The sequence below is a fragment of the Chenopodium album genome, chromosome 7 (assembly GCF_948465745.1).
Source record: "Chenopodium album chromosome 7, dcCheAlbu1.1, whole genome shotgun sequence".
NCBI lineage: Eukaryota > Viridiplantae > Streptophyta > Magnoliopsida > Caryophyllales > Amaranthaceae > Chenopodium > Chenopodium album.
Genome location: NC_137840.1, coordinates 1968899 through 1980323, shown reverse-complemented (window position 1 = coordinate 1980323; position 11425 = coordinate 1968899). Strand labels below are relative to the sequence as shown.

General features: G+C 38.3%; 2 protein-coding genes across 2 annotated transcripts; both read right to left on the bottom strand.

Moving 5' to 3' along the window:
* Positions 1 to 2321: 2321 nt before the first annotated feature.
* On the bottom strand, positions 2322 to 6224 carry LOC145639849 (uncharacterized). Its single transcript, XM_081691178.1, has 3 exons — positions 6098 to 6224; positions 3094 to 3673; positions 2322 to 2952 (listed from the first exon to the last, which is right to left on the bottom strand). Exons 1-3 carry the CDS (start codon positions 6222 to 6224, stop codon positions 2322 to 2324), a joined length of 1338 nt encoding a protein of 445 aa, XP_081547304.1.
* A 42-nt stretch (positions 6225 to 6266) lies between these two features.
* Positions 6267 to 10540, bottom strand: LOC145639848 (uncharacterized). The gene is made up of 5 exons (XM_081691176.1): positions 10468 to 10540; positions 8476 to 9551; positions 7368 to 8095; positions 6924 to 7165; positions 6267 to 6673 (listed from the first exon to the last, which is right to left on the bottom strand). Exons 1-5 carry the CDS (start codon positions 10538 to 10540, stop codon positions 6267 to 6269), a joined length of 2526 nt encoding a protein of 841 aa, XP_081547302.1.
* Positions 10541 to 11425: the final 885 nt, after the last annotated feature.

Sequence of the window (11425 nt, the reverse complement as noted above, 5' to 3'; positions counted from 1 at the left end):
AACTCTCTTCACGCTGTAAATACCTAGTACTCCAACACGTAGGGTGTTTATAGCATGAACAAAATTATTTGCCTCCTAAAATAAATATAGTGTTTCCAAAAAAAATATGGTGTAATATTTATGACAATTTTATTTTTTCCAAAAAAAATATGGTGCAATATTTATGAAATCTTTCTTAAAAAACTTGATGCAATAATTAAAAAAACAAAAAAAAAAGTACGAGTTATATCATAATTAAGTTGCATAATTGTATAGTTGTATGTGTCTTATTTAAATTTAACGTCAGTATCTACAGCTAGGAGTTATGCCAAAATACTGATGAAGATTCCAATACGTGGGATCCAACAACAACCACTACTTACAAGTCAACGGTAAAAAATACAGTAATTACGAAGAATTAGTATCATACATAAATTTACATAGCTTAAGTTTCCATAATTAAGGTAATATAATTTCATCCTTCCGGCTATTTGAAAAAACATAGATAAATATCCTAATTTCCACATCCTCTATTTGATGCCTTGATATTTACCTCTTAACCGATACTCCATTGTTTTATTATAAGGGGCAGGTTGGGGTTAATAATCAAAGGGAAAGGGAATGAATATGCCTCATTCTCTTTGTTGTTGTTTGTTTGTCATTTTTTTCATTCTCTTTTACCCATTTTTATTTTTGACTTTACCCAAAATCCTTCTATCTTGATTCCCCACCCCTCCTAGCCTTTTCCATTCCCTTTCCTAAGCCACCACTACACACACCAGCCACTACCTCACCCACTTACCCCCACCGCACAACCACCTCGCCGGAGCTCGCCTAGTCCTCGTCGGGTGTCGCCGGAGCTTGCCCAATCCTTGTCGGTAGGTGCCGCACCTTCCCATCTCCAAATCAGAACTCGTCGCACCTCCCTCTAAAGAATTCTCCCTTCCCGGAAAAACTTAACTCACCCACGAAAACCCATCCTCGTCCCCTTAAAACCGCCGGCCGTCACCTCCCTTACCCTCGAAACCCTAGCGGCTAGGGTTTCTAGGGCAAGGGAGGTGACGGCCGGCGGTTTTAAGGGGACGAGGATGGGTTTCTAGGGTTTATCGTGGGCAGGGGGAAGGTTTTTGTGGGCAGGGGAAGGTGGTTTTCCGGGCGGCGAGAGGTGGGGAAGGTGTGGTGACGGGCGGCGATGGTGGAGGAGGTACGACAACGAGCGGTGAGGTGGTGGTTGGGCAGTTGAGTGGTTGGAGAAGTCACTACCACCAATGCACAACCCCTCATTCCCATGCCTTTGATTTTTAAAAACAAACAACATAGTATAAAGAAAGGGTTTCATTCCATTCTCTTTGATTCCCTTTGTTCATTCCATTTTGTTTACCCCGTGTGAACCAAACGGCCCCTAAGTATTGTCAAAGAAATATTAATAAAGGGTAATAGCCTAATAGGATTTATATATATATATATATATATATATATATATACTCCATCCGTTACATATTACTCGCAACAAAGAGGTATTATTTGTGTCACAAGTAATACCCCTTTGTTGCGACTAATATGTAATGGAGGGAGTATAATAGATTATTAGGTTAAGTCCCGTGCCATCTACGGTCATAATTAAATTTTAGAACAAATAAATAATAAATAGTGGTGTTAATTCAACAATAATTTATCCAAAAAATTATTTGTAACAAAATAACTTGAATTTTAGTTTAAACCAATTAGGGGTGACAATTCGGGTCAGCCGGTCGAGTTCGAGTCAGATTTCGGGTTATGCTTAGAAGCTATCAAAAATAGTGTAAAATTTAATATAATTATGAAGTATGAAATTTAGGTCAAATTATGCTTAGAAACCATCAGTTTAAGGTTTTGGTTCAGGCCAAAAAAAAAAAATGTTTTATACTCTATCAAATAATTAGATTTAATTTTCCAATATTTGTTATGTACGTTTGTACGAAGCATACTGTAACAAAATGATTTTGTTTTTATAAACGTTATGTATAATTTTAAAATTTATACAAAGAATATATGCTACCAAAATGAATTTTCTTTTTTAATTAAAATAAATTTTTTTTATCACATGATAAAAGTTAGAGAATTTTTTTTATATAAATACGTAAAATTAAATTTTTTTACTCGTATCCATTGTCAATCATGCATAAATTTGATATTTAATGGTGAATTGAAACTATATGTAGATAGTATTGTGGAGTATAAGAATAATATTGGAAATTTTAAAAGATTTTATACTACTTTTCACATTATTTCTGTTTTGTGAACGATATGGTTGATGCGGTGTATTTTTTTTTTTTTTTTGACGGAAACTGAGCAAAGCTTTATTAAGCAATCAAAGTGTTTAAATCAGCAATTACAAAGTCAGAGATGCCCAAAGGGACCTCCTCCATCCATACTCTAAGCTCAGTAAAGGAAGAACTAATTTTAGCTAGTTCGTGAGCAACTCGATTTCCACCTCGTTTCACAAAGGAGAAAGAGTACTCCTGGCATTGAAGAGCAAGCCTCAAAATGTCATGTACAATCAGACCAAAAGCAGTGGCAGGGGCATTCTTCTTCTTCAGATGGTGATGAAGTTTCAAGCAATCTGTTTCCAAACACACTCTATTGAAGCCCGACTCCAAGGATATGGATAAGGCGTGTCTCATCGCCAATGCTTCAACAACATCGACATCATAATTACCTTTAAGACAAAGGCAAGTCGAGGCAACAACATCACCAACTCTGTCCCGCATTACAGCACCCATCCCCACCTGATTCGAGCCAAAAATTGCTGCGTCCGAATTGATTTTGATCACTCCTTCCACCGGTGGCTTCCATTGAGATTCAAACTGCTGGGGATTTGAGGACGAAGTAGAATTCTCCAATGCACTTTCATAATCACCCACCATTCCCACAGCCTTGTGGATGGTTTCGCTAGAATCTTTCTTTCTTCCATCAAAGACCCATGCGTTTCTCCTAAGCCAAACACCCCACAAGATACTCCAAAACAAGTTCCACCAATGGGGGTCTGTATAATGCTTTCTCACACCCACACACCACTAAAAAAAGGTGTCGCCCTCAAAATTTCCCACCTCCAGCCTCAACGGAGAACAATACCAGATTCGCTTCGCCTCTTCACATTTAATCAACATATGCAGGGCACTTTCGACACCGTTTCCACACATAGGACAAGTAGTATCGATAGGCATAGCGCGTTGGGCCAAACTGTACCTAGCAGCGACAGCATTCTTCATAGCACGCCAAGCAAAAAATTTTACTTTAGGCGGAAGCTCAGCATCCCAGACCATAGACCAGTCTACCTTGCTCACTGTAGTCCAATTCGAGGACGTATCATTTTTTTGCTCAACAGTGAGAAGGTTGTAAGCACTGCGAACTGAGTAATTCCCATCCTTCGTATGATGCCACACCCAAGAATCCTTTCTATCAAACATTGGGATCGGGATATTACATATTTCATTCACTTCCACCGAAGAAAACCGAGCCTCAAGAGTCTGAATATTCCAGCATTTGTCAGACCATAAGTCACGAACAAAAATGGGCTCCCCTTCTTCCAGCCTTTGGCTACTGCCTACCCTAAAATTCGGAAGGTTTGGGACCCAAGGATCCTTCCAAATGTGCACCGTAGATCCATTACCAACTGCTTTTCTCACCCCTTTAGCAAGAACCTCACGCGCACCTGTAGGGAATAATTTCAAGCCTTTAAATCCCACTAGCTTGAACCCCACTGTGATCATACACTAAAGTACGGTGGCGTCCAAAAGGGAAGAAGATAGAGCAAAAGAGTCGCCAACAAGTTTTTAAGGAACTTGTAAACCGTTCACGAGGTGAAGGTTACACCCCTTAACGATCCAAGAGATCGTCAACTCCATAAGGTCATGAACCAAATAAGGGTTCGGGGATGAAGGTACAAATCCAACCTAAAAGAGATTGAACCTGCCCTAATAATAGGCCTCTACTTTATTCTGATCGTATTCATGTGCGCTTTTCAATTAACATGCAATCAATAGGATTAACCCTAAACCTGTTTATCTATGTTGGTTGAATTTAATGCACAAATAAATCTATTATTGGCGATCACTTGAATTATAATCACATTAACCCAACAAGATTATTATTATCTTTTACAAGTACAAATTCTCTTTAAACATGCATAAAAGGTGTGATCAAGCAATAACAATAAATAAGCATCAAGCAACATAATAAATTATCAATATAATAATTATAACAATAATAAAATTATAATCATAATCAAAACAATTATAAAAATAATCATAGATCATGTTAAAGCATAATAATAATAGCAAGATCCTAGGCATGATACTAACAAGATTAATAACAAACCCTAGCATGTCACTAAGCAATAAAAATCAAATCTTTAGCCCTAACATGATACTAACAATCATAAATATTAGGAAGAACATAGGAGACATCGCAGGAATCATAACAAGCATATTTGATATTATAACCTTTTCCCTAAACATGATACTAGGAATATCATAATAATAATATAAACATGATTTCTACATCATAATATCAATGAAAACCATTAAAGCACTTACTTTGATGCTTCGTACCTCTTTCTAATAACAAAATACACACGTTAGTAACTTCAAGGAAAATAATAAAACAAAACAGTTAAATTAAATAATTGAAAGAGAGATTTGGGACCAAACCCTCAGAAATTAAACCTTTCACGTCTAGGGCGAAGGCAACTTCGAATATGGCTAGGTGTTTCTAGATCTTGCGAATGCGGAATTTTGTATGAAAAAACAGAGATTTAGAAAGAAAGAATTGAATGTTTTAAGAGAGATGAATGAATTAAAGAATGCTAAAGAATTAATGATTGTTGATGAGAATTGATGATGAATGGTGAATGAAAACGGAGTTTTTAATACGATATTTATAAAGAAAATCAGCCAAAAAGATAAATTAAACAAAACAGAGTCTGACGCTCAGAAAACAGAGCTGGCGCCAACCCTGGCTAGCTGGCGCCAGGCACCAACACTAGCGCCAGGCGCCAGGCCTGGTTCCAGGCGCCAAGGGCTGGGGTTAGGCGCCAAGACTGATTCCAACGCGTTTTTGAAATTCCGATAAGTTTACCGTACTGGAGGATAAAATAATATAATTTCCTCGAAAATGCTATTTGATTTTGATTAAAACTCTGAAAAGTCAACGAAAGTCAATTTATCAATGCTAATTGAATTAGGAATGAAAAGAACCTTCTAGAAGAATCTAGAAGACTAAAACCATTCCTAATTGCATTAGGAATGATAAATCATATTAGGCCCTCCCCTAGATCATTGGGCCGTACATAAAGCTCAAACCGGGCCCAGTTTGGTAAATTGGCCATAACTTCCTCAATATTCATCGGAATTGGGCTTATAATATATCGTTGGAAAGGTCTTTGCAAGCCCTATCCAACTACACTACTATTGGACCCATATTATGGACCAACCAAACTGGATTGGCTGTTTTCTTAAAATAAGTTTTCAAAAACAGAGAGAAGAGAAAAGAAATTAAAACTATCCGCAACACTAGACTTTCCACACTTTCACTTCATTCGATTATGATTCGACGTGAAAGGTACTCATCACTGGGTTTGGTTTTGGGGAGACACAAATGGGTGTCTACAACACCCATGATTGATCTCCAAGTATAGCTTGCATTCGCTTGTATCTTGGCTTCCATTAAGGTCGTATGGGGAAAGTACTTCCCTTTTAGTACTCTAGCCACGGAAGAGTCTTCATTCGACAAAATACGCCAGGCTTGCTTAGCAAGGAGAGCTTTATTAAAAATTTTCATGTTACGAAAACCCAAGCCCCCTTCCTTTTTTGACACATATAGCTTCTCCCAAGCCACCCAACACAGCTTCCTCTCTTCACCTTTTGACCCCAAAAAAATTGTCGACACATTTTTTCAATCCCATTTAGGATGCTATTTGGGATCGAAAAACACTACATTGCATATGTTGGAATCGCTTGGGCTATAGACTTGATCAAGACCTCCCTTCCTGCTTGTGACAGAAAATTCCCTTTCCACCCTTTTAGTTTCTTCCAAACTCTATCCTGAATATTATGGAAAACCTGTTTCTTCGAACTACCAATGTAAGTTGGAAGCCCGAGGTATTTTTCATGTCTTTCGACGGCCTTAAAAGATAACTTCATCTGAAGCATATTCTTCCGTTCTTGATCAATGTTTCGGCTGAAAGACACCTCTGATTTGTCCATATTCAGTTTCTGACCATAAGCCACTTCATAAGTAGAAAGGATTTACAACACACTCTCCACCTCCTCCTCCGAAGCTCTCACAAATAAAAGACTATCATCTGCGAAAAATAAATGAGAGATAGGATTGACATGTCTCCCAATTTTAATCCCATGAATGATCTTCCTATTCTCGGCATCCCTAAGCAATGATGACAATCCTTCGGCACACATGATAAAAAGGAACGGCGATAGGGGATCCCCTTGCCGTAGCCCCCTACTAGGTTTAAACCTCCTCGACGGTTGCCCATTCACCAAAACCTCAAATTCTGCAGAGCTTACACATTTCATTACCAGACTCACAAAAGATTTCGGCAGTCCCAATTTAGTCATCATTTTCTGCAGAAAAACCCACTCCACCCTGTCATAGGCCTTACTCATATCTAGCTTGAGACCCAGAAAGCCTTTCTTCCCTGTCTTTTTTTCCGGAGATAGTGAAAGCATTCATATGCAACCATAATATTATCTGTGATCAAACGCCCCGGAACAAACCCACTCTGCGACTCGTGTATAATGAGCGGGAGAACTAGCTTTAATCTATTAGCTAGAACTTTGGTGACTATTTTATATATAACATTACATAAACTTATAGGTCTATAATCAACAGGAGACTCACAATCATTTTTTTCGGAATTAAAACAATATGAGTCTGATTAATAGTACCTATATCACCATTATTGTTCAAAATCTCAAGCACTTTCTCAATCACATCAACACCAAACACATCCCAAAATTTCTGAAAAAAGATTGCAGACATACCATCCGGCCCAGGGGCCTTTGTCGGGTGCATTTGAAAAAGAGCCACACGAACCTCCTCAGCGTTGAAAGGGGCTGCCAGGTTGTTGCATTGCTGCTCGGTCACAATTGTTTCCACCTTTTCAATTACAGGCTCCGACTCCACTATACTATTCTCGGCAAAGAGTTATTCAAAATAATTCACAAAAACCTCCATGATCTGATCTTCCTCCTCGAACTCTATACCCGCAGCATTTTTTATTTTTTTTAATGTTGTTTCGAGCAACTCTCTGCTTGGCCTTCGAGTGAAAAAATGTGGTATTTTTGTCACCATTTTTGAGCCAATCTTGCCTACTCCGTTGCTTCCAGTACATTTCCTCCCTTCTTTCAAGCTCATCCATCCTATCATCAATTGCACGCATTTGGGCAATAATTTCCTCCGTTTGGGGTTCACCCATAAGATGCTCCATTTGCCCCCTACATGCTTGGAGTTCCTTCACAAAATCCCCAAATTTATCCCTACTCCACGCACTAAGGTTAGAAGAAGTGAAGGCAATTTTTGAACAAAGGTCACCTCCCCTATCCCAAGCATCGGACACTATTCTTGCACAGTTCTCATCACGGAGCCACATCTCTTCAAAACGGTACATTTTTTTCTTCTTCTTTTTTTTCTTTGGCATATGGAGATCTTCCTTGATACACAAGAGTATGGGCAGGTGGTCTGATCTTCGTTTGGTAAGATGAGTAACAAACAAAGCCGGGAACATGTCACACCAAGAACGATTTGCGAGGAACCTGTCAAGGCGTTCCTGGATATTTTCATCTCCTCCTCTATTGTTTGTCCATGTAAAATCATGGCCAAGGTACCCAAGGTCCTCCAACTGACAATAATCCACCGCTTCTCTAAGGATATCGGCTTCCTCATCACAAAAACTTCGCCCACCCATCTTCTCACTCGACTGCAACATTAAATTTAGGTCCCCTCCGCACAACCATGGGCTGTCATAACTATCCCACAGGATTTTGAGCAACAGCCCCGTTCTAAATTTGTTTTCATCATCCGGAAAACCATAGATACCAGAGAATCTCCACCTCTCTTGCTGGTTTGAGACAATTTCAGCATCAATATGGTTTTAGGAGTAGGACGTGACTGTGACATTCATCGAATTATTCCACATCAAAGCTAACCCACCCCGTCTCCTCCTTCCTTCACCTTCACAATCTACCACCAAAGCACACTCAAACTTCGTTTTTTGTTTTATTTTTTCAAACTCGAAAGATTTCAGTTTTGTTTCCGAAAGAAACACCATTTGGGGACATTCAAGAAACACTATACGTTTCAAAGCATTAATTGAAGGAGTGCCCCCCAACCCCCTACAATTCCACGAAATGATGTATCTCATTTATCACCGAGAGCCCATTGTGTGGGGCTCGCCACTTTGTCAATTGAAGTTCCTGTAACTCTCATTTTTTTACACACCACACTCTCATTAAGTATATTGTTCTCCTCAATACTACCCTCCTTTGACTCCTTCCTTTTTACTCCAGCTATGTTCAAGCTCTCCTTCATGTTATGATCATCCTCCCTCACCATACGCTTCCAACTCTTTCTATGACTCACCTCTTTTGTGGCATTGTTCTCCTCCCTCTCAAGGGTCTGACTACCCCCTTCTACAAATTCACCACTCTCAGAAGTGAAGAGCTCATCACTTCCCTTATTGTTTTGAAAGACTTCCTCTCCCTCCTTACTAGTTAATCCCACATCTTCCAACTTATTCAGAACTTCCTCTACATGAGCCGCCTCAACTCCCTTCTCCTTTGCAATTGTTTTTGGTTTAGTCACAAACAGATTTTTAGCACAGCTACCTCCCTTTCCTATGCTATCATCCCTCCTTCCTACATTATACTTCCAAGGAGACGCTTTCAACCAACTTCCAAATGGCAGAGCAGCTTCTTCGACCTCCCTATACTCCTCACAGTCCTTGATTCCATGACCCATCATTCCACAGTAAAAACAGAAAAGGGGTGGTTTTTCATATTTGACATCGAACGCTTCTTCGATCCCCCATCTCATCTTCAGCTTCACATATTTAACCAACGGCTTGCGCACATCCACCATGACACGAAGCCTAATGGATTTGTCTATCCCTACCTGGGCAGCAGCATCTAATTTAACAAAGACTCCCAATTTGTTCCCAATTTTTTCGACATTTGCTAAATTCAATCTACCCTTTAGAGGTAGATTATAAACTCGAACCCACATAGGGAGATGGAAGAGTTCAATGTCCGAAGGCTTCACCGAGTCAATAGTATCACCTAAGACTAAAGCATGTCTATCAAAGTGCCATGGTTGCTCATCCATAACACGTTGTTTGTCCCTCCAGTGATAAAATTGAAACAAGAATCGATTTTTACCAATGTTCGAAATATCAACTCCATGTTTAGGTTGCCAAACTCCTTTCATAGTTGCAATGAAAGCATTGACATTAACTGTGCGATTAGTCCAGAGATTACCTACAAGGGCGAGTTCAATTCGCGCTTCCTCATCCTCTTCCCCTGTATCGTCCCAGACAATTGCTTCATCAGAATCCTAGCTTTAATTGCAAATTTTCTGGATTTCCATCATCGTCTTGATCCTTCTCCACAATTGTTAGGGTTTGATTAATTTCCACCATAGTAACAGATGCACGAGCACAAAATTTGAGAAACAAAAAGCAAATCTCGACTGCAAATCGAGACAAACCTCAAAGAAAGAGGAAAACCTAGCCAAAAACGCTAGAACAAAACCCTCCCAAGGCACGACCTAGAGGGAACTCTCTTATTCACGATACGTACTTATAGGAATAACTTGTAAGTACTATTCCTCGTTGATACGGTGTATATATTTACTATGTATACATAAATATTACTCCTATGATAAGAATATTTAAGAATGTACGGAGTATTAAAATATAATAATTAAATAAGGAAACAATTATATAATAAAATTAAAATATAATATAATAATTAAGGAAATAATGAAATTGGCGGGAAAAAAATGAATGACATATTATAGGTTCGCTTTTAGTATAGGTTAATAGATAGATAGATAGATAGATATTTTTACTTTTTCAAAAAGGAAATTTTATCATTGTAAATTTTATCAATGTCCCTAATTTTTTTTTTCCCAAAACAAGTATTACGCTAACCTTACCTATTCTTATTTCTCTATAGCATCCTCTCCTCTCCAAAGCCAAACGTAAACTGCTATTATACTTTAGCTTATCGATCAATTTTTTTCTGAATAAAAATTCTCAAATTTTTTACCGATCTTTCCCAGCCATAATAATGACGACAGTTAGGTGTCCAAGAATTCGTTGCTCCCACCAACAATTTCGTGATGCTGTCAAGATTGAATGCAAATTGAAACTCCTAGAGTTTGAAAGATTGGTTACTTATCAAGTCGACGACGTCGGACAACTCTCCGCCGTACCAATCACATCATACCGTCCCACCGGCAATGGCACCGTATTGGATCCCTTTAACCCTTTTGTGCTCGTTGCCATTCTGATAATGTCAACTTAATTAAATCTTTGGGTCACACTGATGATTGGAGTAATAATTATTTGCAAGATATTAAAGATTATGTTAGTAATAAATTAAGTCTCTCCAAAGAATTTGATTATAATAAGGATTATCGGTATGTATGGGATATACCTGCCTATACTGATCGTGTTTGCGAAGATGATGAGGAATTAAGGGCGTGGGTGGAGCTAGAGTCGTTCGAGGATGAGGAGGTGAAGCCTACCCCGGCAAGCAAGGTGTCTATCGAGGCTTTAACAAGGTCGAGCATCAAGAATTGCGAGAGTACTAATTGTACTATATGTCTTGAACAACTTTATGATAACAAGAAAGAGGGAGTGTTAAAGGTCACAATGTCGTGTGAACATGAATTTCACGAGGGTTGTATTGTTGAGTGGCTTCACACTAGTCATTTTTGCCCTCTCTGCCGGTTTAAATTACCTACGCACGCAAGTTAGTTGTTGATGATGCAAAATTTTACAAAATTAAACACAACTTATGTAAAAAAATTACAAGATTGATCTCAAATATTATTACTTAAGTGTTAATGTGTTATTACTAAAGTCTAGAACTTTTGTTTTTAATTAGTTCGTAGTTTGTAAAATTGTAGGGGGGGGGGGGGGTTGGGGGAAATTAAATATTTGTCTTAAGAGCTTTTGTCTTAATTTTAGAGCTTTCGCACTTTTTAATTTGCCTTTTGTTCTTTGTAGAATTTTACATTTGTAGGAATTTCTTAAGTATCCTAGTATAGATGTCCTTTGCAAAATTTTATTTCAATTCGAGTGAATCTAATATTTAGGGGATTAGTTAAGTGGATCGAAAAAAAAAAAAAAAAAAAAAACTGGATTGTTTATAATAATTAATTAAAT

Bases quoted from the DNA above. Each gene is read 5' to 3' on its own strand.
- LOC145639849 (XM_081691178.1), bottom strand. From the start codon at position 6,224: ATGGACAAATCAGAGGTGTCTTTCAGCCGAAACATTGATCAAGAACGG. The intron at 3,674-6,097 runs GTAGTTCGAAGA...TATTCCCTACAG, and splicing joins CGGGCTTCCAACTTACATTG to GTGCGCGTGAGGTTCTTGCT. The intron at 2,953-3,093 runs GTATTGTTCTCC...TGTTTGGCTTAG, and splicing joins GAAGAGGCGAAGCGAATCTG to GAGAAACGCATGGGTCTTTG.
- LOC145639848 (XM_081691176.1), bottom strand. From the start codon at position 10,540: ATGGCAACGAGCACAAAAGGGTTAAAGGGATCCAATACGGTGCCATTG. The intron at 7,166-7,367 runs GTACTGGAAGCA...TGCCGAGAATAG, and splicing joins CTTGAAAGAAGGGAGGAAAT to TATAGTGGAGTCGGAGCCTG. The intron at 6,674-6,923 runs GTACTATTAATC...AAAAAAAGACAG, and splicing joins GAACAATAATGGTGATATAG to GGAAGAAAGGCTTTCTGGGT.